General features: G+C 42.6%; 1 protein-coding gene across 2 annotated transcripts in view; it reads left to right on the top strand.

Annotated features, from left to right (window-relative positions):
- Positions 1-4,155: 4,155 nt before the first annotated feature.
- mark4b (MAP/microtubule affinity-regulating kinase 4b) overlaps positions 4,156-27,840 on the top strand; it is a 57,421-nt gene continuing 33,736 nt past the window's right edge. For both annotated transcript variants that reach the window (XM_083985042.1, XM_083985043.1), the window contains exons 1-3: positions 4,156-5,306; positions 25,646-25,843; positions 27,373-27,426. In XM_083985042.1, the coding sequence (XP_083841168.1) occupies positions 5,259-5,306; positions 25,646-25,843; positions 27,373-27,426 (300 nt within the window). In that variant the 5' untranslated portion in view covers positions 4,156-5,258. The remainder of the gene's footprint in view (positions 5,307-25,645; positions 25,844-27,372; positions 27,427-27,840) is intronic.

Below are 27,840 nucleotides of genomic sequence, written 5' to 3'. Positions count from 1 at the left end.
ACATTGGGGAATATTTCTGTGTTGAATTGTCTGAGACATCCATAATAGAGATGTGGAGTTTAGATGACAGAATGACAGGAGGTGAGCGTGTGCCTGTTACACTGGCTGTGTGCTGCATGGCTGTCTGTGCAGCCTCAGGACTGTACAGTAGGTCAGGCTGGCTGTAATCCATCCCAGATTACAGCCCAGGGCATCTGGGAGGAAGTGTGGGGGATTGGCAAAGACAACGGTCAGCACAACTGGCTTCCTGCCAATTTAAAGAGGAGACAAGTTTTTCTAATATGGTTTTTTACACCTCAGAGTGAGGACATTTTTAGAAAATGGCTTTATTTTAGTAGGTACGCCTTTGTTTGAAGACAGATTATTTATATTTACACTGTTTAAATTCAAAAATACCTTAGAATGTAAGAGTAGAGTGCAATGGGCTAATCAGGATGAATTTGCTGGTGAGGTGCTGAAGAAAATGATGAAACATCACAAACATTAAGTAACCACCTCTTAGTACAACATAGTAAATCAAGTGGAGCTTCAGGTTTCATCACAGTGACTGAAATGTGTTTAATCCCACTGAGAAATTACATCAGAGGGGTTAGCTGTACAGACAATGTGAACACATGTATTATTGCTTTAGACCAATATGAGTGAAGGCATTTTAGAAAGTGAGTTTGCCTGTCCCTCATGCCCTGAGGCTCAGCTCCTGGTTTTAGGATTAAGGTTAAATTAGGTTGAGGTTTGGGTCAGGGTTGGATTGAGTAACTGTGGTAATTAAGCTCGTGAATCAGCATGAACACGCCATGAAGGTCCCCGCAAGCCTCGGAGTACACAAATACATGCATGTGTTTGTCTTTTGAAGTCCTCAGGGTCAGTGTGAGCCACTGACTGGATCAATCTTCACTGACGTGCTCTGAGCAGCACAAATCACTAACTGTTGCACACACACACATACAGACATACAGGCACAAACACACACACACAAACCAACCACAGATGTAGAAAGCAATAGAAGCAGACTCGTTCCCCTCCCTTCCTTTTCCATAGACCATTAGATGTATTGACAATTCCACATCCAGTATTTTTTTCCTCTAATTGGTTTATGCACAGCTGACCGGACAGTGCTGCTAATGATGCCGGTGTTCCCTGTAACACAGTGTTCAGTACAAGCTCCGCAGTCCATGGAAATATAGACTGCTGCTGTTCTTTCCAGCATCGATTCTCTCTCAGGAGCAGCAGCAGCAGCAGCAGCACTATTCTGCTCTCTCGGTAAAGCTCTTTCTCTGCCTCTGTTCTCCGAGCGATGACAGTAAATCTTCTTGCGTGTTGTTTACCTGCTTATTCCGGTATCTGCCCTTTCTGCAGGGACTCAGGTCACTAAAGGTCTCAGTCATAACCAGGAAGCAGAGAAGCAGAGGAGCGAGGGAAGGATGAGGCCCTGGGTTCGCTCCAACCGGTCCAGATCAGTCCAGGTAAGATTTGTTTAATTTAGTCACAATATGACGTGTTCTCACTTTGAAAAAGTTTCACCTGAAGAAAATGCAGTCTAATACAACAGTCATTAAATCTTACCCTGATGGGGTTCATAATAATCAGGTTTGATTGAAGTGTGAGTGAGGAGTTGATTTTGATTGATCTCATATGTTGTCCACAACATCTACAACCAAATTACCCATTCATATCATCACATAAAGGCCTAAATGTATAGATTTCAGACCATGCTGTTTCGGGGATGGTTTTTATACTTACGTCCAATTTTACACAAATACAATATGATTTTATACAAAAATGAACTTTTTCAGCCTAATTTTTTATCCCCCCTATAATATCATAATGGTAGCGCTGTGTGTGTGTGTGTGTGTGTGTAAGTTGTCTTTTTCTGGAACAAACTCACTTAGGCATCTTAGAGAGAGAAAAAGGAGTTGCATCATTGATGATAAGGATTAGTGCAGTCAGATGATTCAGGACCTGAAGATTTTTTGGCTTTGACAGGATAAAAACATCACAATTACACAATTAATTATTTGGTCACACAGATCTGAAATGTGTTTTAATTGTGGTTTAACATTGTCTAATGGGGTAGTATAAGGATAACTGGACCATAGAGTCTCTAGCTTGTGAGCACATTTAAAGCCATTTAACCATTTGTGGAGTGAGTGAAGGTGGTCAATGAATGGATAGAGGAATGGAGGAACAAATGATTTTCTGTAAACAAACAAAAGTCAATGCGTTGCTGTGCCTAGCTCTTCAAAAACAATAAATAAAAGCCACATACATACTTCTCTTCTCTGTCAAATACACTCAGACATACATACACATCATATCATGAAAATATAATTTAAAAAGAAGGAAAAATTTAAAGAAAATAAACAACTGGCAAAATCTTTTCAAGACATTCACATGTGCGACAGTACAGTCTGTGAAAAACACACCCGGCCCTTCTTTTATCTCCTCTACCTCACCGCCTCCCCTGAGCTCTGACAGGTGAAGCTCTGCACCCACCCACTCTCACAGAGCTTTTGAAAAGTGTGAAGTGAAATTTGGTGTGAAGAGACAGATGTTTGAGTCATGCTGATGAGTTCTGCGGCTCTGTTTTCTCTCCTGCTGTGATGAGAAGTGAGATCACAGGTGAGCCAGCTGATTATGAGCACACCTGAAATGAAGCAGAAACAAGCTTCTCCTCTGCACAGTTGCTGCTTTTGGTGACTTTGCTTGATAAATCCTCCCGTGACGGAAGGGTTAAGGATTGGATATGTTATTGAATTTTCAAATGTTTCGATCCAGATCTTAAAAATTGCACCACCAATGTTTATGTTTTAACAATCTAATGAACCTGAGTATGGAAGTGAGTAGGCCTATAAAAATGGTGTCTTAATTTATTTCAATTTCAAAATCAATTTATTAATTTTCCACAATATCCAAAATCAACAAAACAAATCATTCTGCACTTCGCATGATAGTATGCAGCTTCTTGTGAAAAAATGATAAAAAATGTAATTATTGAATTATACAAACGAAAGAGGCTTGATGAGTGTGGGAGGCCTCTTTAAACCACCCCAAAGACAGATCTTCACTGTACTCACATTTCAGCACTTAACATGCGGTGGCCCTTGACACAGGACTGCCCTGCTCCACAGTTGTATGTTTATGTGAAACTGTGACGTTGGCAGAGCTTATGGATGTCTCCTCTCTGCAGAGGTGCTTTCTGTAGGGTCAGACTCACTGTGACAAAGACACAAGATTTGTCTTTCAAAATATGAAAAGCATTTGAAATGGAAGAGATGTGTTGGTCCAAGACGAATGGTCAACTAGTCTGCAGACTGAAGGAAATAGCTCCTAAAACCAATTAACCAAGTACAGAGAAGAGGACTGTTCACAATGTTTGCTGCTGCTGCTGCTGCTGCTGCTGCTGCTGCTGCTGCTGCTAATAACTGGGGACACCCAGAGAGCCTCCTGATAAGGAACAGTTGCTGTGCATGAAAGAATCTAATACAGGATGTGTGACAGAATAGAAAAATTGCTAGTGGGTACTTGTCTTCATAACTTCTCAAGTCAAGTGTCCACAGAAACACTTCCTTTGTGTTGTGAGTTTTTGATAGATAGATAGATAGTTAGATAGATAGATAGATAGATAGATAGATAGATAGATAGATAGATAGATAGATAGATAGATAGATAGATAGATAGATAGATAGATAGATTTAAATAATTGGGGAAATTTGCTGTTATGTGTCACTATTATTAACCTACTAACTATTGTTAACGTTAATCGTTATGATGAATAATGATGAATAGGAGGACAGTTAGGTTTTGGCCACCAGGAGGCGGTAAAGATATTTTAGGGAGAAAGAAACAGACTGTTATTTTCCAGGAAGTAAAATTCAAGACAAGTTTGATGATAATAACACAACCCCGTTCTTTCTATTTATCCGAACATAAATGTCAGTCGTTGTTCAGTTAGATGTGCTTTCAGTTCTCAATCAAGTCACCTCTAAATACGTGCTTTATGACGTGTACGTGAAGGCAGCGTGAGCGACAAGAGAGAGAAAGAGAGAGAGAGAAAAGCGCGCGTGTGTGCGCTTGCGCGGCCCCGACGCAGCAGCAGCCCTGCCTGTCGTTACCGCTGACGTCCCTCTCCTCCCTCTTTCTCTTGTCACGGTGTTTTTCGGGAGGTGGAGGGGATCCCGTCTTCTCTCTCCTCCTTCACACACAAACAAATGATATGTTTCCGACCCGGCGCCGCAGCAGCAGACATCGTTTTCCTCGTGCTGCGCCGCCACCGCCGCTCATCACCCGACGCCGGCGACTTCCTGCTCACCGCTACGGCACTTTAAACCGAGCTAAGCCGAGCGAGAGGAGCTGAAGGGCGGACTGGACGGAGAGGAAGAGCCGCCCGAAGAGACTGACGGGGGGAAGGCTGCAACATCCGCCGCTTTCTTCAGTACAACCGCAGTTTGCCATTGATTTATTTTCCTAAAGGCCCCGGCCGGGCATCCCCCTCGGTGCCTTCACATGTTTTCTCAGACGGCTCCTTGGTCCTCCTGTGTTTTTTTCGCGACACTTTCTCCGTGGGAGCCGCCGCCGCCGCTGTGACCCTCGTCACCCAGCAAAATCACGCTAGCCAGATAGGAGGAAAAACACAAACTCCCCCTTTTTTCCCCCCCTCTCTGTCTCTCTCTGAACTGAGCTCGTGGTGGTCCTGTGGACACAGGGAGCTGCTGCTCACCCCGACCAGATGCCACAGTGGCCGTGTGTTTTCCTCACTTTCCCATCAGAGGACGATGCAGCTGAAAGTACCATCGGGTTTGTTTTGTGAACGACTGAGCCAGTGTCTCCTGAAATGGTACGATAACGCCAGGGAGGGATTTGGGGGAAAGTGAAAAGCTAAGTGGGGGGTTCAGTCTGGGCTGTTTTTTTCTTCCTCACATCAGACTGGGTTGGTACCAACAACAGCAGACAGACATGAGGTGGCTCTAGCTTAGCTTACCACTTTGTGTGTTTTTTGTTTTGTTTTATAAACGCATCATTTTAAGCTGGATCACTGTCTTGGTGATCTGTGCTGCCTTCACGGACTGTGACAATGAGGATTGTATGAGAAGTGAGGCTGTTTTTTTTTTCCTGATACACGGACCCTGGTGTGGTAGCGACAGCCAGGATAATCTGGGGGTGTTTTTATTTTTATTTTTAAAAACCCAGTGTGAACACCCACACCCACAGCCTACTTAATTTTTTCCCTCCTGGACCGCGGAGCGCACTCAGGGACGAACATGTCTTTACGCACGGCACTGCCTGGGAACGAGCGGAACCCGGACCATGTAAGTAGATGATTAAAACACACGGCATCTCTTTTTTTTTTGTCTCATCCAGCAGCACGGATAGGGTCAAAGTTAGGTCTTATTATGCTTTTGAAGAAAATAATAATACCCCCCCTCTTCCTCCCCTCCTGCCCCTCCCCTCCAATGGTTCCCAGATTTGTCTGCCATGTGCAAAGAGCAGCTGCAAAATCAGGCAAGGCGACACAGACGCGCTAATCTCCCCTAACTCATTTGGGACAGGGTTGCAATTGGACACACAGGCTGACCGGGATGTGGGATGGAGGACACACTGGGGGACAAATGACGTATAGGGGTGGGGGGGTTTGGGTGCAGACTCCTGGTTGTTAGGTAGATTATATGAATATGCAAAAAAAAATGTAATCGATGAATGAGTTGCCTGCAAAAATCCACCTAGACTGTCACCTCTGCTTCCTCCAGCCAGCAGCCAGTGTGCATGGTAGCCTTTTCCCCCAGCTGATCAATAATTGATGCATCTGATGCAAGGCCACCCAGCCCTCTCCACACCCAGCCTGCCCTGCACCCAATCCTCCTCCTCCTTTCTGCCAGTGTATCTCTCCTCCATCACCCTAACCTCCTTCTCTTCACCTTCTCTGTCCCCCTCCACCCTGGCCGACCTGTCCAGTTTTGCTCTTAATGAAACTGTGTAACAGGCAGCTCAGTGGCCAGTCCACTGTTGCAAAATGTGCTGTGTCAGGCTAGCCTGGTTGGTCCAGCTGATGTGTTCCTGTGTCTGTGGCAGTGTCTGGGTTTCTTTTCTTTTTTTTTTTTGGGGGGGGGGGGGGGGCAGACAGGACTTTGAGTTGATTGGATTTCTGAAGCATTGTGCAGGTTTTTGTTCTAGGGGTGTTTCATAAAGACGCGTGTCAGGGTGTTAACCATCTCGTATATCCCCCTCACCACATATAGACATCGGTGGTGTAGCTGCAGAAAGAATAGCCACCTTTATGTCAAGGGCACCTAGCTTACACCAGGCCAGCTGCCTGAAATATCACTGAACCCCTTTGGATTTTGAAGCTCTCACAAAGAGCTACTTCCTTTTGCAGCAGCTAACAAAACACAGAATACTTCCCCTCTATTTTTAAAGGGTATTCAAAGGGTATGTGGTCACACAGCATCAAGCTCTGTGTGTCTGCTTGTTAGATACTGTGCAAAAAAAAAAAAAAAAATCTCAAACCAGCGACTGGGACTGTCACAGAATTTTTATCCAGTGATTAGCAGCTTTTCCTTGGCATTCACGTTGACCTTTCACCACAGTGTTCACTCTTGAATGTACGCCATATTTGGGGTGGGACCAAAACGAAGGGACTGTCATGAGTGAAATATAGTTTTCCATCCTGGTCGCAGGCTGTCATGTAAGTTCTGAACAGCTCACATGGGAAAATACATGAAGCCCTTCGGGATGAGGTCCCTCTGCCTGGGATTATTTGCTATGAACATTCCCATTGGAGAGATGCTGCCACCTCTCCGTAACAAGCTGCTGTGTGACTTTCCTTTTTTTTTTTTTTTTGGCAGTGCAAACTCACTGCAGTTACAGGTAGATATTTATGCCTGTGTCTCTATTTGTGACCCAGAGGCACTTAAAATATGATCCTTTTTCTAGTTATTTTGATTGGTTTGGGCAGTTTGTGTCAGACCACACCCAAATGTACGACTCAATAAAGTGATGCTGCTTCTCGGTAAAGCCCCTTTTTTATATAACAATCAAAATAAAGGAGCTCAGTCATAGCAATAGAAAATATCCCTTCCAGTTACTTAAGTGTTAAATAACATTTATTTTTAAACACAATCTGTTTGGTCGCATAATGTTTAGCAGTTTCTGGAAGATGCCATATAATTCCCGGGGCTCCTTGGGGTCCCTTCGCCCCCCAATAACTTCAAGGATAATAACACAACAGCTTCCTCTGAGCAAACCAGTAAAGCAATTACAGTGTCTTATAAGGGCTTAAATGGAGATCCATCTTTGTCTGATGTTTGCTAGTGGTTGAGTGCTGGTCTTAACATAGAAAAGAGCTCCTCTCTCTCTCTCTCTCTGCGGAAGCAAGATCACTGAAATGATTGTTGTAGTCACTAGTCAGCGACCACGTCAGCCCTTATGAGAAACATAATCTGTTCTCTTCCTTCTTAAAACCTGTTGTGTTAGTTCATCAGTCATGTGCTGACCAAGTATACCATTCAATCCCAATGTGGCCTCGTAGTGCAACATCCAATTGCAGGTCAAAAGGTAAAATGCATTGCAGCATTTCTAGTCCCACTCCATGTTTGACACTGATTATCAAAGTCATTGCATTGTTTTTTGATGCGTCTCATGATGCAGCCCAGTTTTTTTTTATCTCTCTCTCTTTTTTTTTTTTTTTTTTAGATTTTTATCTTCACAGAACAAAACTGTTCTAGGTCCCTTGTCATTGTGATGATCTGTAAAACAGACGCACACACAGGCTGGTAGAGGAGGCGTCTTTTCTAAAAGCAGCGCTAGGAAGGAACTATTTGGCTGTAAAACTGGGCAGCACAGTGATTGCTGTACTCATTCAAGCACAAGCCACTCTTGTTAGCAACCTCACCATGGCAACAGCAGGGGGTCCTCCATATACCCCCCCCCTTCCTCGCCCGTTCTAGTCCATTTCAGCCAGGCAGGCTCACACGCACTGTCATTAGCTCTCACACAGACTATCTTCAAAAGGTGAACACCTGTATATGGACGGTGCAGGGCTGTGTGTGTGATCAGCGTGTCTCTTGCCGTATGTTATCACAACACTGGCCTCCATATAGTGAGATGTTGTATCATGGTTTTGTTCTTAAGCAGGAGAGCCTCCGTCTGTTCATGCAGACGTCTTCTCTGACCCAATCTGCGTTCTATGTTGTGTATCAGTATTTAGAAAAAGCAAAAATCTTCGCACATCCACTTCTCAGGCACGCTCTGATTTACTCAAAAAGAGTGTAAAAAAACAAAAAAAGTTTTCTGTTACATGTATCACGCAACATTCTAGACATTCCACTGCCATCAAAGCCTGTTTTAAGAAACATTGGCATATCCTCAAGTTCGACCCGGAATTGGCATCCACTTTTAAAGATCCTCCTCTGTTTGTAAATAAAAAAGGGAGAAATTTAAGGGATCATTTAGTTCGTGCCAATTTTGATAAAAATGTTCGATCCAGTCGACTCACCCAGACACTTCTCCAACCGCTTCCTAATGGCAATTATCGCTGTGGTAACTGCGCACAGTGTAACAACACTTACAAGACCAATCAGTTTTCCCATCCCCACACGGGCAAAAAATTTTCAATCAATAGTGTTATCACGTGTGCGTCCACCCACGTGATATATATGATACGTTGTCCGTGTGGTCTGGCTTATGTTGGGAAAACCACAAGAAAACTCAAACAAAGAATGAGTGAACATAAAAGCAGTATACGCAGAAATGACCCGAACTATCCCATAGCCATACACTTCAATAATTCCCATCATGACATCTCCTCCTTACGGTTCTGTGGCATTGAGCAGGTCACCTTACCACCCAGGGGAGGTGACCATGACAAATTATTAAAGCAGAGAGAAGCGTTCTGGATCGACACCCTCCAAACACTGGCACCTAAGGGACTTAATGATGAACTGTTGTTTACCTGTTTCCTATGATCCCTTAGTGATGAAATGTTGTTCACCTGTTTTTTTTGTGATCCCTTAGACTTCACATTTTTCATGTTAACATTGCTATTGTTAACATTTTTTATGTCTATTGGTGGGGTTTTGTCCAGCTATAGAAGATGCAGCCACGTATGTTTATGTCCACATCACCAGACTTATGAACCTATATGACCTCTGGTCTTGTGCTCATTTACATATGTAGGTAGACCCTGCATGATTTGTTTAGACTTTTTCAGATTTCTATTGTATCCTTGCACACTTTTTATTGCAAGTTCCTCTGTCTTCTATTTTATTATTGTATCTGTCGTATTTATCGTTTCTGACTGTGATCATTTGCTATTACCTTCCATTAGGACCTAATGTATCCAGTCACGGCAGTCTAATATTTATTGTATATTCATTGTTCTTTACCTTTGTATATTGATGCTGTTTCTATTGTTTATATGTTGAGATTGAATATTTGAATTCCCCACATCCAGACGTGTGGGAAAGTGATTGGTTTGTGTCACACAGCCACTCCTATTTAAGATGGCTTCCTGTGGTGGCGCAAACATTTGCTTGAGAAAGGTCTAGTACCGAAACGTTGCATAATAAAATTCTGCAAGTTGGCTTAGTGTGCGGGAACTCTTCTTTTTCTGTGTATCAGTATTTAAAATTTTTTTTTTTACCTGTCTGTGTTGCACCAGGCCTTGTTTGGTCTCTGCTGTACACTGTAACTGTATATCTTAGTTGTGATGACAGTTAACCTGACTTGACATCAACACACAACCGTGTTCATGTTGCTGCGTGCACCCAGCATTTGCACTTTCATTAGTAGAAGCGATAATGTAATAAAGATACTCACTGCTGATTTGAAGTGTGGCTGCCATTAGTTGATCCAGGAACCATTCTCATTGTTCGTAGACTGTGGTCTTATCCCTCTTCTTCATTAAGCTTTAGAGCCGTTAAATAAAAGTTATTTGGCAAGAAACTAACAATAATCTTGATTTGATTCTGACATAGCCTAGCTGCTTGTGCTAATTTCAAAATGGAGATGTACTGTACTATGTGTAGCTTTAATATCACTGTGAGATACATTTCCAAAGTTGTCAAATTTTGAAAACTATTTTTAGCTTTCCTATACATTTTCTTTATCCTGATGTTGAAAATCAAAACCTTTTTCAGGTTTCAGTGGATGGTCGTACTCAGATGTAGTTCTCTACTGTCTTTGCTCTCAGATTCAATGGTGCTTTCTGTTGCGAGTATCGTAACCCCCTCTCCTCACAAATGGAGCAGAGCAGAGACAGGTTGACAACTCATTACATTAAGTGCAATAAAAAACTTTACAACAAATGTTATAAATCCCTATTAGACCAAAGATGGACAGACATTGACCCCAAAACGTTTAAAGTCAGGCCAAAACAACAACAACACACAGTCTGGCGACAGTGGTTCAGATGTGAGCTGCTTTGCCACAGATGGCAGGAAAGCAGTCGACACAGACTCTTTTTAAAGGTCCAGTGTGTAATAATTGGTAAGGTTTATTGGCAAAATCTGAATCTGAATATATATGTGTAAATGTATAAGCACTATAAAATAAAATTTGTTGTTTTTCGTAGCTTTATAATTATTCTTATATACATATAGCATGGGTCTTGCTTTAGAGGGTGTCGCCATCTTGTGCCACCATGTTTGTACGGCAGCCTGAACGGATAATCCAGCCAGCCAGTTCATAAATTAATCAACAATTAGATCTCCACCCCATCGCTCCATGCTCCTGAACTCCCAGTCGTCCCAGTCATGGTAAACGCGTTTTCTTTTTGTCCTCGGAGGCCACCGTCACTTTGCCGACGGGAGGGGTGAGTGCGAGCGAGTGAGTGCTGCAATCTAGAATCTGAACGTTAGCCTAGATATCACGGTGTTCCCCCCATTTTACACACTGGACCTTTAGGCTAATTTTAGAGAAACTGTCAATGAAGAGAGAATACGCCAGAATATGTATTAAATCTGAGTAAGAAAAGTTTTCTTTTTTATGCAATCAAGTGGGATCTGCATTTGCATTTCACTCCCTGTAACATCCAACATCCTAGTGTTTGTGCAGTCTGAGCAAAGTAATTAACATTTACCGATATCAGCAAAAAAAATGTTTGCGGGATTCTGTTATATAACTTCGTTATGCTTCCTTATATTCACCATCCTTTGGAAACCATAGTCCTTTACACCACCGAGGGGGTTCATATCTGTTACTGTTACCCACAAGTAAAAGATGTACCACCTCCAACACGTAAATGCAAAAGCTGCAGCTTCTCTAATGACCACTAGAGTCTGGCTCCAAAGGTGAGTCAGTTGGTCAATAGTTGCACAATATAGTGTGTTCCTTAGGGTGTGACAGGTGGGTGAGAGTATTGCCTACCACAAACCAGCATGCGTCGAAGTCTCTGCCTCATACACTCCCCGAGTTAGGGGGCGGAGTCAGGTTCTGCCAAAGACCTGTGGGTGACAACACTGGGGCTACGTCCATCTTCATTCACGGTCTGCAGGAGAGACTCTTAGAGAAAATGTTATTTTCTGTAGCTATAATTAACACCTTGCATACAGACTGTCTGCGGTTGCTACAATGTTCCCTCGGGTTCCTGACATGCAGGCTATAGGTAGATATTGGCAAGGTGGCTGCACACAGTCCAATCAGTGACTGCAGTGACCACAACTCAAGCGGGTTGTTTTGTTATTTTGAACAGAATGAAACAAGATGTTCTAATGCAAGATTTACAGAAGTTGTAACTTCTGTCTCTGTAGCAGTATGAAAGCGTACAAAGGGATCGTTCAAAATTACAGTGTTGCATCATTGCTTTGTTTTAGGATTGCAGCTATCTAGAGTAGGTTAGAGTCGAGCACTGTGATACTGAAGTGTATGGCAGTGAAGTACAACAAACAGGTACCGTATACATATGTTGGCTGTCTGTTGTTGTACTTTGGGAATGGGTTCATTATTTTGCTTGGGGCTAATCTTGAGGTTTTGTCTGTTGATTGAGAGAGCAAAGGAAATCACATGGTAGGTGTGGACGATTTCTTGTGCGCACACGCACAGCGGTGTTCATACAATAAAAAAACAAAAAAAACTAACGAACATCTCTGTCAGTGTGCCACTGCAGGGCAGAACAGGGCTTTTCTGTTCCCTGGACATGATTCATTAGTTCAGACTTGTTAAACAAAATTTGGCACTCACCTCCGATGCCCCCGGTGGCATTTGTTCCTCCTAGAAACACTCCAGATACAGTTGTAAACAGCTCCAGGCCTCTAATCATCTGGTCTGCAGAGGCCAACTGAGCCATGTATGATCGGTATAAAATTAGGTGGGTTTATATCGGGCGTGTGACCTATTATTTGCCACAATGCTTCAATCTGTGTAGTTTTTGTACACTCGCCTGTTGAACCTGACTGAAATGTTTTTTGGGGGTTGTGAGTGAAACAGTAGCTCAAAGGTTACAGAAGTGGGACCAGTCACAGGGGAAATGTCAGGCCTAAGCTGGGAACGTGACCATCTGTGCAGGCTGAACAGCTCCTGCCAAGGTGCCCATGAGTCAGCTGCTGAGCTCCCAGGTTTACTAGTGATACCTGCCGCCGGGTGGCAAACTGTGGTGGATTCAGAGTATGAGAGAGTGAATGTAAAGCAGGGCAGTGCTCTGAAAAGAGATTAATGGATTAACTCACTTTCCTGTAAACGCCTTGCTCAAGAGCACGTCAGTGGCTGGTTTTGAAGGGAAATTTGCTGCGACTGTCGAATCAGATTCATTCCTGCTTCGATGTGTTTCATGCATCACAGTTCAAAATCTGTGAGGCGTCTTCTTCCTGGGAGAGTTTGAATGAAGTTGTTGAGTTACTTCACGTGTACAGCCCATTATTACCTCTGGCAGTGAGCTCACATTTTCACTTTTATCTGTTTGTTTGTTTGTTTGTTTGTTTGTTTGCTAATCAGCTAAAAGTATTGAACCACTTAGCGCCAAACCTGATGGAGGCATGGGCCAGAGAGCATGAGCAGGATATTTTTTTAATGAACTTTCCTAAAGATACGGTAACCAGCAGATAATGCTTTTTTTTTTTTTACATTATCATCTATTTCATGTTTACATCCTTGCGTAAAAACTCTCTGCTCATGTGCTCTGTAATAATAATGTGGATCTCCCAGACATGTGCAGGATTGTTTGGCCTTGGTGGAGGTGTGCACTCTACTGTGAGCCGTTAGTTTCTGATGAGTTTTACTTGCTGTTCGTCTGAAGATGTTTTATGGCAGACCACTGGGTGTAGTGAAGTGGGAGTATTGTTGTTGTTGTTGACTTCTTATTTTGAAATCAGCTGGGGAAGAGTAGCAGGCATTATTGAAGATGGCATAAACATTCAAAATCAACAAATAGTATTTTTTTTCCCCCAACGCTATGGGATTATGGCCATTTTGGCAATGGAAAAAAGGGATTTATTTAGAATTAGGCACTGAGTGATTGTCCAACAAATGTATGAACAGAAAATTATGCAGATTCATGTCAAAACCCTGTTTTTATTCAGCTTACTTATTATAGGATGACACATTTTCTCCCCTCTGATTTCAAATGATGTAACTTTGAGCCTGTGCTCCATATCTGTTAGCATAGCGCCAGATGGAACAATGGAAATCAAGACCGGATTTATGAAGGTTGAAAAGGTTGGAGCCCTGTGTCAGTGTCGGGTTAAAGAGGTCGTATCGTATCTAAATGCTTGACTTAAACACCTATTAATTAAAGTCACATAATCCAAATAACTATAAAAAGCTTTTGTCAACACAAATTGTTTTCTGCCAGCTGTTGTATAACTCTGGTTGAGTGGGAAGTCGGCGACCAGCGCTGAACAGGTGGTGTTTTCTGGAGAGTGACACAGAGCCTCTGTCAACGCACACACACACACACACACACACACACACACACACACACACACACACACACACACACACACACACACACACACACACACACACACACACACACACACACACACACACACACACACAGACAGCACACAGTTGGTCTGTTGTGTTCATTGTGTAATGAGGCTTCTGTGCTGTGGGCCTCTCAGGTGTCGACTTGCTGTCCTCAGTTTATCTGCTCCTCATGTTCTCTTCAGTAGGTTTGTTTCTGTACTGAGACTCAGTCTTGTCAGTTTGTTGTCAGCTTCGCAAACTGTTAACCTCCATGTGACGTCATTTTATTTACATTCATGCCACTCATTGTTTTGAATTCCAGTCACATAGATAACAGTGACACAATTATACAGTATCTATGTTTCATTTTTGTCCTGGCGACAGCAATGGGTGGACACTGTCCCATTCAGGTGAATGGTACGAATGTTCACTTGGACAAACATGATGGTTGATGATTTGGCAGCAGCTCAAAAAATAATTTGTTTGTTATATAAAAAATGCACCTCACAATGTCTTGGTGTGTTATTAACCAGAGGGATGGTTGCATCAGAGAAAGCTGCCACTGCTTGTGTCCATGGCTGCTGTGAGTGTGACTGGAGCTCAACAATAGTGTCTTTAAACTGAGGTCAGCAGAAACACAAAACCTGAGACAGGGTCATTTTTGCAACACTGGCACAAGTTTCCCATTTGAGCTTCCCTTCAGGGCTCAATAGACTTTTCTTGGGACAGTTTTGCCTGGGTAATGTATGGTATGGTATGTGCTGTCGACTGCAGTGTTGTTGTGACTTCCTCTAACACTGAGGTCTAATAGTTTCCTGCTGCTGACGGCAATCTTAAAGAAACATACCAACAACTGAACTATGTGTGTTTTTTTGTTTAAAACCACATAAATAAACACATTTTTGATTGCAACTAAAGATCTCAAACATGGAAATTCCTTGTTTCATTCAGGATCTTTGAAGCCAAACCAGCCATCACATTTCATTGAGATCATATTAGCAAAAACGATTGTTGACAACCCCCATGGTTTTCAGGCATGTGGAAATATTGTGAAATGTTATGTAGATATGTTGCCATCTTTCAGTGACAGAGAGCGGAGGGGGGTAGAAGTTTCTAAACATATATTATGCAGTGACATTAATGAGAGGTTGTGTGTACATCAAATACACTGAACAATGGGCTTGGCTTGGATAGAGTAATGATTTTAAAGAGCAAAGTTGGTTTCAGACGACTTCGTTTTACGTAGTTTTGGCTACCAGTAACAATACTGACTCAGCAGTGACGTTGCTAAAACTACGTCTGACAGGGCGAAACACACAGTCAGATGATCACATTGGTTTCAAACAAACGTCATCAAGTCAGTCAAATCTGGAATTTATAAAATGTTACTTGCACACAGCTCTACTGCAGTGAGGTTGTATTATCATGATGTACTTCCAGTTTCATGTCCTTTATTCTGTAGGTAAACTCAGGCGGTGGTGATTGTTTCCAACCTGGGTGATCATCTGACTGCTTGTCTTACCGGCTGTATTCTTAGATTTTATCCTAGGTACTAAGATATGGTACTACCAGAAGATATTATGGCCAGCGCTTAAAGAATAATGTCCAGGTTGTAATGAGCTAGGGTTTTTCCTAAATGCGTTGGGTGTAACTAGGAAAATTGTGTCTCTTTTGACTGAAAAATGCATCTGAGAGAGCGTGCCGTGCAGTGACACAGGGTTTGGCGAACAGATCGGCGCAGAAAAGGAGAGTCGGTCTGTGCAGCGACAGCCAGAGACACTGTGGTGGAGCCAAGCAGTGACTCAGCTGCAACTTTAATCTGCTGCTGTTGATCCAAACAGAATAAATCTGACCCTTCCTCAGCCTGCCCTGCTCATCACAGCCCATGCAGTGAATGATATGCTGAGTAATGTGGCAGATCTCCAGAGGCCAACAGAAAGCATCTGTGTGTGTGTGTGTGTGTGTGTATGTGTGTGTGTGTGTTTGTGTGTGTTAGGAGTTGTGCGCTGTCAAGACTGAGGAATCCAGTTACACTTTGCATACTGGGGCCAGATAATGTCAGACTGGAGGAGGGAGGCCGCTTTTAACCCACAATGTCTGGTGGTAGTCGTCGTCCTCAGCCTTGCACCATCTGGCTTATGTTGTGAATAATATTGAGATGTGACTCACTGTGTTGGTGAGCTGAAGTAAAGATAATGATGATAGTTTTAGTTTTGCCCTAAATGCACATCAAAATGATCCTGGTTATGATTTTTTTGTTGTTATGTATTGTGCATCATGATTTACACAAAAGATAAGGTCATTTGTATCCACGAGTCATGATTATTGTCCATAAGTTCCTTTGATGATGAATTAAACCCTAAAAATCGCAGTGAACAGGGATTTTGCTAATGTCTTGGAAAAAGCCGACCTCAAACTCTGACCCTGGAAATCACCATCACACCAACAGATAGTTTGTGTTTCAGAGCCAGCATCCTGAATCCTGGGTCCAAAGAACCACTTCCAAAGCAACGTCAGATAAACTCACCAGCGTAATGAATGATGGAGTACGATGAGGCCGTTTTTGAATGCACCTTTAGCACTGGTTACTGTATCTGGCTCATAGAACAGAGGAACAAGATTGAGCTGTGAGTGAGAAAAACACAATTTAGTCTGCCTTGGGGAAATATACTGCAGAAGCCAGCGAGAGAAAACTCGCAGCGGAACTGGTCTGACTCACAGTCTGGCTAATGGTTATTAGTACGAGTTTGAATGACTCTGGCAGGAGCTGAGGAACGTCCATCAGCTGCCGCATTGTTTTATTTAAAGATATTTCTCGTAAAAAACAGATGATGTGGCCTAGAAGAAGAAATGTTAGTTTAATTTTTGGTCATTTAAATAAAAGCTGGAGGCTCTTGCCATTACTCACAGTGTAAAACTGTTCATTTCAGTGTGTAGCTTTTGCGCTATTATATCTCATTTACACCTCCTTTAAAAGAAAAGCTGATTCTATTAGCAGCCTTTCCACTGTTAATTATTCTTAAACTCACACTCATTGCGGTCCAATGTGACCTTCATCTGTTCAACACACTCCTCTTCTCTTATTGAATTTCCTCTGCCACCTCTTCCAGGAGAACAGTGCTGCAGAATTAGTCATGGAAAGAAAAAACACCTCTATATACCCTGCTAATGGTTATGTCTTGTGATGAAAGTTAACCAAACTGGTTTATTAATGATGGTGGTAGCACTGCTGCTAGTGTTGTTGCACCAGGGCTGGGAGGTTTGCATAAGGTTTGCATGTCACATTGGTGGTTTGGCTGCAGTAGATGGCTAGTAATCAATATTGAAATAATATCAATCAGGCTGAGTGCTTGTGATTTACAGCAGGGTTCACCATCATCAGGTTTCTGATGGTATCTGTCCCAGTGAATGGTGCTGAGTATTAACGTCCTGTAGATCCATTACGCAGCTTTATATTTTCAATCCAAATTTCTCTAATCAGACTGATTTATCAAATTCACTAAGTACAGCTAATAACCAGGACTTTTTCCTGCAAGATGTTTACATTACATAAACATTAAGCTCAGTGACTAATGACCAGTTGGCAGTTTTCTTCCCCGAACAAATGTATTAACTGGAAGGAAATACTTTCATGCTTTGTGAAGAAGCCAGAGCACATGATGGTCAAAGGCGAAGTGAGGCCTCTGCAGTATCACACAGCTCGTCTGTCACGGCCACTGACATGTTTTTCTGGCAGCTCCGTCTTCCTCATGAGGCCTGCGCCAGGAAACACACGCTGAGGGTTGCAGCACATGTGACACGACTCGCTGTCATCACTGTCACCACTGTCACATAGCATATCTGCAGGAGAGGAAGTGACGCAGGCGAAGTTCATGTAACTTCCTGCTGTATTTGACACACACACACACTCTCTCCTGATGCATGAGGGAGACCCTGAGTTATTATAGAGCAATTGTTATTTAAGCAAAATTGTCAAATGTGTACTGTGCGGGGTCTGTTCACTTATAAACAGGATGTTTTTTATTCGTTTTGCTGCTCGACAGCAGAGAGTGATCAGAGCAGCCAGTCTACCCCGCAGTGAGCCGTCTATCCACTGTGAACCAGTGGTTTAGACTTTCAGAAAAATGTAATTATAGGCCATTATGTGCAGCAGCATTGTCAGTAAAAAGACATTTAGCTTTTTTCCCCCCACATACCTACATGTGTGAGCCTTTTGATTTGACCACTTTAACTTTTGCCTCCACATATTGCATCATTAACACCAAATTAGACCTTTATCTGTGCTTTAACTACTGCTGTGGGACCTGATCTTCCTGTAAAGCACGATATCACTGGCTACATCTCGGTCTCACAATGCTTGAAACACTCTTTTCCGTCTTGTTTTTGTTTTTTTGCTAACAGGACAATAGAGATTGTGACCACAGGCTATAGAAGAAGAAGCAGCACTGACGTGAGCTGAACTCATGACATCAAAGCTGCATCTTATGTAATTTAGTCAAATGAGCCACAAGGATAACTCGTCTTTTGTTTCATTTTGAACCGTGTTATCTCTCTGTTGTGTTCTGTGGTGTTGTAGAGACAGGGTGTCTGCTGCTGTGTGATAGAGGAGGAGTGAGTGTGTGTGTGTGTGTGTGTGTGTGTGTGTGTGTGTGTCAGTCAGGGCCAGTGACACATCAGACTGAGGCCACAAGGCCGAGAGCCACAGCAGCTAGAGAGGAAGAGGAAACTGGACACACACTGTGAGCCTGTGTGTGTGTGTGTGTCAACAGATGTTACGCCACTCCTCTGCTGGGGACCAACGTCATACATCCTGTCTTTACTCAATACCTCCCTACCAACAACACACACACACTCACTCAGACCTAGAGTGCATCCAGGCCGCAGCAGCAGCAGCAGCAGCAGGAGCAGGAGCAGGGCACCACCCTCAGGGCGTGGTCCATTGTTGGGAAACATGTTTGTGTTCGTCACTCCCTTGACGCAGCAGTCGGCAGCCACTCCTCCAGCAGTAATATCAATATATAGAACAGCTCATAAAATTACTTAGATAAGATATTCCTGTATCTTAAATATTTATGCATGTAACGAGATAAAAGAAAGCTAAGATGACAAGGCTGGCTCAAATTGGTAAATTGAAATTATCATAGGTTCATAAAATCGAATGTTGGAATCACTGAATAAAAAGGAAGTGCATTTGAATCAGGCACGCAGCAGAAGAACAGTATCATAAGATTCACGAGAGTTTTCCATTCATTCATTTGTATGGGGTTTTAATCAGCTGTGTGCCCACACAGCGCGGCTCAGATGGCAGATAGCTGCTGTGCTGCAGAGCAGCTGATGGAATGTCGGATATGCAAACGTGCATGCCACTGCGATGCCGCCACATATTTCAGCTAACACTTATTCTTTTATACTAAGGAGGATGTGGAAATGTAGACTTGCTTCTCATGATTTGTAGCTTGACCTCATGATATCTCTGCCATGTCCCTCAGGGGAACTTTTCTCACTTCACGTCTGATAAATGTGTTGAACGTTTGAAAAATACAGATAACTCTGCATACAACAGCTTTTTTAATCTTAAATGTTTACCTCGATTTCTTTTTCTTTTGCTTATTTGTGAAACAAGAGCAACATGAAAGGCCCCTGTTCTTTTTATTTAGGGCTCTTATTTGGGAGGAAAACTTAACTGACTCATTTTATCAGAAATATCTAAATCAATAGAAGGACAGACACAGTCTTTGTCTGTTTTTGCCGAAGCATGATCATGACCAACACCCTGCAAGACATGTGGACACAACAAGAGGCTGTTAGTCCCAGTTTTTAACCGTTGCTGGTGATGAGTTAAGTTTTTGTTGCTGCTGATTTGAATCTGACGAACTGAATGAAGACTGTGTTATGAGCTGACCCATTTTAATTGTCTCTGTACATAATTTAGTACATATCTACCACACAATCACTTAAATTAAAAAAGAAAGCCTTTTAATATTTTTGGTTTTTATCAATGAAAAGAGCTCGCTTGGCAACAGTATAGTAAGTAAGTAACTAGATGGATTTTTATAAAAAAGGTTCATGCTGTTAATGGCCCATCATAAAACTCAGCACACATACACTAAAATTTGACTCTGACTTCGACCCCTGTCATCATCAGCATAGTCAAATAAGATTTCATAATTCAGTAGTTTTACATCAATAGGGCGTGTGAGTGTGAAACAAAATGCAAAACAAAAGGACAGTGTGGGTCAGCAGGCTGAAGGAGACGATGTGGGCTCAGGTGGGCTGCGTCCCCGACATGTTCACAGCAACATCCATCAATTTCCTGGAACAGACCGACAGAGGCAGCCAAAACAGAGGGACCAAACACGACCATCAAAAATCACTGGAATTAAATTTCATTAGGACTTTTTAAGACAGCTAGTAGATGTAACTAAATTACAAAATATTAAAGTCCCCCTAAAGAGGCATTTTAAAATTTGTAAAAATGCTCTGCTATGACTATTTTAAAATTGCTTTCCCACAAAAATGTTGTTTAAAAAAAGCTCCCAAATAGGCTAAAAATAGGTCTACTATTTCTCCCTCATTGAAAAAAACTCCAGATTTTATGAATATTCATGAGTATGCAAATGAATCATGACTCGACTCGCGCCCACCCATCGCCACCGTGTTAAAGTAAAGGCGGTGCACGTTAACGGGGCGGGGGAAAGTGAAGTCAAAACACAAGCAAAACAAATTCAACGGGATTGGTTGTTAGTTTCGTGAGCATGAAAACTGACTCCAATTTGAAAAATTGAATCCAGGTATTACAGACTCTGGTTTTGAATCTGAATTTTCAAGTCTAAAATGCTCAGTTATGGCGTGGATTAGCGACTTTGCTCCTGAAATGCCTTGTAGCAGAGCCCACACACTAAATTGACATGTTAATAATTTTAAAAAGGGCATTTTTGGTTTAGGGGGTCTTTAAGAAGATAGGGAGAAGAAATGGCAGCCAATGCCAACTTTACACTGAGATTAATAACATGAGATATAATATTGGATATATTTAACCTGCTTCACTTCACTGGCAGCAGAGAGCGAAGAGTAGAGGACAGCAGAGCAGGACATGTTGTCAGATGTGGGGCATCGTCACAGAGAATTGGATTGCTTTCAGTTTGCAAGGACAAGGTGCAGCTTGTTTGCTGAATGTGCAAATTACATAGCGAAAGACCACAACGCACACACACACACCCCACCCCTCACACCCCTCGCGGTCCAACACGCAGTTTCACAGACACACACACACACACACACACCTAATCATCCGCTAGCCCTCCATCTATCTTCTATACCAAATGTCAGGCCTACATGTATAATGATTTGGGGGAGGGGGGGCTTTACACCCCGACTTTCCAGCCAAATATTTTTGCTTGCCCCAGTCTGCTGACGAATGAGACCTCTCACACTTCGCCCCAGCAACCACACACACACACACACACACACACACACACACACACACACACACACACACACACACACACACACACACACACACACACACACACACACACACAGTATCTTCCTCACAGGCCTCCTCTTGAATGAAAGTGCACGGTAATCAGAAGAAGTGGGTGAGTCGATGGACTGCACTCCTTGAATGGGCTGTGTGGAGACGGGGGGAGGGGATCTGTGAGGCTTGGGGGGGTTGGGTGAGCGTGTATGGTGGTGAGGGGTGGGGGGCTGGGGGGGTGGGGGGCTGTATGAAGCTCAAATTGATGTGAGGTCGCTGAAAATGAAGATAGTGGCGCGAGACAAAAGAGAGGGCGGGCCCAGGCACGAAGAGGAGAATGGAGGGGAAGGGAGGCAAATTGATTTGTCTGGGGGATGGGATGAGCCAGGGGAATAAGAAAATGGGGTGAGCAAATGGGGGGGGGGGGGTGAAAATTGAAGGTGGGGGAAATAAATTGGACAAGGAAGATATTCTGCTGGGTGGTGGTAGAACCAAGCTCCTCTGTAGCGCCTCTGTAATCTGTTTAATGTTTCCTCCTGATGTCTTAGAAACAAGCAACTCCAGTGGTTAGTTCATGGTCTTATTGCTGCACACGGGTTTTTCAGTTTTTGTTCCCGATTATTTGTTTCTGTTTCAAGCTCAGATGGTTGGATGCTCAATACCTGATGCATGTAGTCACCATCATATGTTAAGGTTGTTTCCTGATGTACTGATTTATGTTACAGTCATCACATGAATCATATTTGGAGAGAGTTCGTTTTCAGAGGGAATGGACTCTGTAATGACTCAGACATGGCTCTAAGTGCTTGTAACACAATATGTGTGGCTGCAGATGTTGCAGGCTTTGTAAGGACATGTGTCTGCGCTTGATAACACTCACTGATGGTTTAATCTGTTTAGTGGAACTTGATCTCGACTCATATTCACGGGGAAACTTTTTTAACAGCTGTAATGGGCACTCACTCCCCACAGAGATTGATTCTGTATCACACAAGAAAACGACAAGAGTATGGCCACGCACAAATGTCTATGCATTTTAGTAAGAGAGGAAGAGAGTGAAGAAGAGGTTAGTAAATATGATGGGATCGATAAAGGAAAGGACGGCTGATTCTGGCACACAGAGTCCCGATGGATGCTGGGAAAGGAGCCAGGACTCGGAAGGTGATAGCCTGTCAGATGTTTTCCTGCTGAATGGATGGATGGGAGGGACGGGAAGAGGAGGATCAAGTGGATGGGATGAGGTTGGAGGTTTAGGAAGGGGGCGGGGTCTCAAGGAAAAAAGAGGGTTCATGGTGGAGGACATCAGGAGTCTCGTGTGAGTGCGGCTTTTTTGCTGCTCGTTAGTTGACTTTAATCTACACGAGTGCTTTTTAAATGTGTACTTCACTTTTTTTTGCTCTGCGTGTTTCAATTCTGGTTTCAAAACAGCATTCATCGTATATCAGACAGAGTTATTGATATTAAAGCTTTGTGTGTTTGTGCACTTTCCAATCGGACACTGTGATCATCTCGCCACAGTGCTCATCACACTACGTGCATCTCAAGGGGATGTGGTTTTATCAGACTACTGTGTGTGTTACTGCCTTTCCTCTGAATAATATCTATCTTAACCTAAACGGTCTAATAATCTGTATGAATAGAACATCAATTATCAGTTTAGCAGCTTCCTCATGGCAACACAGTAAAGTAAAATCAAACAAAAACACCACAAGACCATCAAAAACTGACAACAGATAAATAAACATTGTCTCTCAGAATAGAGAGAGAGAGAGAAAAATCAAATGTTAATAATGGCTCATTGTACTGTAGAAAGATCTGTGACACTTGTAACCCACCCTGGCTTCGTTTACTCACTGGCTGACTGGGTTAAAGATCAGAGGCTGGGTTTGAAATCTCATTGTCATGTTAATATGATTTTAGTTTATTTACGGTTTCTCTTTTCACTGACATTTCAGAACTGCCTTATTGGACAGATTTCAGGTGTTGTCTCATTTGTTGACGATGCCAGTGCATCTCAGTTCAGAGCAACTAAAGAGCCCTCTATGCATCTCCGAGTGCAGGCAGGTACCTGTTACACTGTTGTACACTTCTAATGAGGCTGTCCGAGTCCAAATGACACAAATCTACAGACGCAAATGATATTGACATTGCTGTGACGGATTTGACCAGAGAAAACAAACTGAAGGTGTGATTGCACCTGTTAAAACTGTCAGGTTGATCCCACTCGCTAATGAGTGTGAGTTGTTGAAAATATGGATCATTCATCAGTCACTGTTGCCGTGAACAACACAGACTGCAACAGCTCTGTCATTTTTCTGTCTTATCCTGTGACAGTGGGCGGAAGTCGGCCAACATGATGATTAAAAAACACATTCAAAATAAGGCTGTTCGTACTGTTTGTGTTTGTTTTCATTGTGGCGAGGCCTGAAGACAGGAGCTGAGGTCTGTCTGTGAGACTCTGATGCTTCCTGCTCCTTCGTATTCCCGTGTTCCTCATGTCATCTCTACTCCAGATGAAAAGTTCAGGCTGGATTTTTGTTTCCGCTCAGTGCTCAGAAGAGAGCAGATGGGGAGGGGGATTAGAGTTTGATGTTTATGCAGCGAGACCGCAGACCTTGCTTGATCTAAAAGGTTTAGATAGGGTCACACTGGAGTCTCAGTACACTGATTTTTTGGGGAAAGTCGAGGCTTCAATGAAAAAATTAACAAATGAAGTACAAATGTGTAAATAAATGCACATGCGCATTTCACACAAAATCCTTCTCAATCAATTATTTTGATCACCTTATCTTGTGGATGTGCATTGATAATTCATGCAATGTTAATATACATGTTCAATCACTGATGCTGTGATTACATAATATCCATTTCAGTAGCATGAAGTACCGTAATTCTACTGCTACTGAGGTTAATTTCAGCAGTGCAATGAATTATAACAGGACCATAGGATAATGATATCCTTTCTACCTTAATTAAATCATTTTATGACATTATGCAAATTCTCATGGGCACTCATGACTGCCGTTACTCCATCCCTTTGAGTTTTTAGAAGCTCAGTGAAAAGTAGCACCTCTGGGAAAACTGTGATTGTGAATATGAAGTCAAGTGGAAGTTTGTTATTTGTAATTTCAGACCATTTGTAATATTTGTTCCTATAATCCTGCTATTTTGGACCTGATAACCTCTGAGTTTTGAGGAGACAGTGAGTCACAGGCAAAACTTTGACACTCCAGATTGTGTTAGTTTGAAATCAAAGCCTCTCATGTGTGTTAGCAGTTAGAGTTACCGCCTCACATCGTCCAGCCACAGCAACACGTGTCTGCCTCCACCGACCTCACTGCCACACATGAATGTGAGGAATGCCGACGGTGAGGGGTCAGATGAGATCCGTAGGTGGCCTGGTTACCCTCGCTTTTCATCTTTGGGTGTCTGGTACCGAGCTGCAGTCACATGACTGCAGGACCAGAGTCAAGGTCACAGTTTGTCGCACTGATGTTGTTGTATGAGTATGTAATGGGAGCTAGTCTGGAGGGCGTACCTCTCCTTTATTTAATTGTTGAATGCTAATTAATTCTGACGTAGTTTAGGGCTACAACTAAAGGTTATTTCCCAAAATGAATCTATCATTGTGGAAAAATGTGTTTTTGTCTATGTGTGTGTGTGTTCTTCATCACTTTGGCAGGTGTTTACCAAGGCTGTCAATGAATATTTTAATTTGATTCAATTGAAAAAAAAGAGACACAATTCAAAAGACAGTCTTGCATGAGGTCATACTAGCTGTGACCTGTCAGTGATTTAGTATTGACCCCAGGGCAAGATGATCTCTAGACTAGGCTGCTATTAAATGATCAGAATAGTTTTTATGTTGAATGACTAATGAATTCAGATGTGATACAGATGATGTTTGATAACAGCAAAAATAAGAACATGAACTTTCAAAGTCTTGGTTAGTTTTCCACACAACCCAGTAAGTCTGTAGACTCAAAAGCCTGTTTGTTCACTTCAGGATAAAGGCCTTGATAATGTTTTTCCTATTCAGGTTTGAAATGAGGGCAGCTCTTCTCTTCTCGCTCTTTTCACATTTGTTTCATGTCCCGTTGAACCAGCTGTATTTCAATAAAGGAGAAAGTTTAATTAAACATAGTAAATTTACAGTACAACGACCAGCTGCAGTACGTTGTCAGGTATTGAATGGCTAACTGTGTTTAGTCAAAATGACATGCACAGTGTTAAATCAGTCTGACGGTTCATGTCTCTCTCTCTCTCTCTCCTCAGCATACCTCCCTGTCAGCCAGCCGCTCAGAGAAGGGTACCGGCTGGTCAAGCCGCTCGCTCGGCGCCCGATGTCGTAACTCCATTGCCTTGTGTTCAGATGAGCAGCCGCACATCGGAAACTACCGGCTATTGAAAACCATCGGCAAGGGCAACTTCGCCAAGGTCAAACTGGCACGGCACATACTGACCGGCAGAGAGGTGAGTCTAAAGAAACAAGAGGGTAGGAGACGTTCACGTTCACAACTGTGGGGCGTAAATGAAGGGACGTGTGTTGTGACTGATGAGGCTGAAGAAAAAGAGAAGACGTGTACAAACAGTTTTGGGAGCCAGAGCAGGAGAGAGCAAAGGGGCTTTGCCCAAATATGGAGTTCCTATGGTCTCATCTCACAGCACAGCCACAGCCTTAAACCCTTGAGCAGAGACAGTCATGCTTTTCTTCTGTGTAGGTGTACGCCTGCGTGTTTAAATACACTGCAGTCTTTCTTCTTGTAAAAAACCTGACCTACATCAGCAGGGTCGATAACTCCATCAGACTCAGTAGAAAGTTCATGTGCCCGCCGCTGGCTCGATCATGTGAGAGCTGTTGTGTTCCTCCCTCATAAAGCAGGAGACAGTCATATATCGGTGGTTTACGGTGTTAGTTTGACGCAGTCTAAGACCAGGTCGCCACATGTTGTTAAGCCTCTTTTGAAGCCTTGTTGGTCTGTTCGGTGGGTTTCATCTCGTGTTTTTACTCCAAAACATTGTTTGTCCTCACCGCAGTGTGGTTTGATTTGCATCTTTTTCTTATTTAGCTCTGAATAAGGGATCTTGCTCATGTAAATACTAAAAATGTATCTTTTTGTGATGCATGGTTAATGTAGGTCACCAATCGGACTCGATATTATACAGTTTGGAAACTGAAGTAGTTCATAACAAATTCAATTAGAACTGATTGGTACAATTAGTTAGGTAATTCATTAATTAAAAAATTGATCACCACCACGGTTTTTGTAAATTTGAGCTTTTAGTTTGAACGTCTGTAGGTTTTGTTCTTTGTCTTTGTGTATCCAGTATGAATATATCTGGTTTTAGACCGGTGGTTGTCAAGACCAGGACGTTGTCACTTGCTACAGGAAATTATCCTTCACATTTTCCAGTGCATTGTGACATTTTAAAGATCAAACCACTCACTTCAGAAAATAAGTTTTGCTACTGCTCCATGGCTAATGTTAGCAGTAACAGTGGTTTACTTATCAGTCTATAAGAAATGTGAGTTCAGCATCATAACTTAACTCACCTGGAGCTGTTTCTAGAGATGGACAGAAACACCAGTGTTGGCTCTTTTCTCTATCATTTATCCCACTGACGACGTCAGTATGCTGACCAGCTAGTCCCGGTCTGTTTCCTCTCTTAGCAACTCACTGTATCCTCTTGAAGACTTTGTGCTGCTCAGAAGGCCCGTTATAACCTCTTGTCTTGCTGTAATAGCAACAAGCACCACCACCTGCTCCAAGAGAAACACTGAGAAAACATACAAATAGTCATTTTAGTAGAAAGTTAATAAAACTGACCTCTATAGTGAAACCATGTCAGTGCAGAAGCCAGGAATGAAGACAACACACCTGTTGTGTTTTGTTTTTGTTCTGTTCCTGTTTTGATGTTGTCTGGAGTAACTGAATGAGTTGAATTAACTCGTCTCTGTGAGATTATTGTTGTTCATTCCTCCTCCTATTGTTTTCTCACAGGTTGCAATAAAGATCATTGATAAAACGCAACTCAACCCGACCAGCCTACAGAAGGTGAGTCACATTTTACTTATGTGTTTTGTTTTGTTTTTGTCCATGTGCAGACTTTTTTTGTGTCCAAATAAAAGCTGAATGTAGCAGAGGGAAGATGAAAACAAAGAGATATACGCATGATCATACACAAAGACCGACTTTGACTGTGTGGTTAAGAAAAAACAGCAAGACTTAAGATAGACATCTGAATTCATCTGTTACATGAAGCTGGTTCGTTGTTCACCATCTTAAGACAAACTAGCTCAATGAATTCTGGGTAAATTACCGGTAAAAGCTTTTCAAAATTAGAAGGGAAAAAAAAAAAAGGCCAAGGAACCACATCCAGTGGCTCCGCTCTGTTTCCCCGAGCAGAAAACTTGTTACCTGGATGTTTTACTTGGGTGAATTCAACAGAGAGAGTAACAACAAATACTA

This window comes from Trachurus trachurus (genome assembly GCF_905171665.1).
Source record: "Trachurus trachurus genome assembly, chromosome: 13".
Taxonomy (NCBI): domain Eukaryota; kingdom Metazoa; phylum Chordata; class Actinopteri; order Carangiformes; family Carangidae; genus Trachurus; species Trachurus trachurus.
Note: the sequence above shows the minus strand (reverse complement) of the source record. Positions and strands in the feature narration are given on the sequence as shown.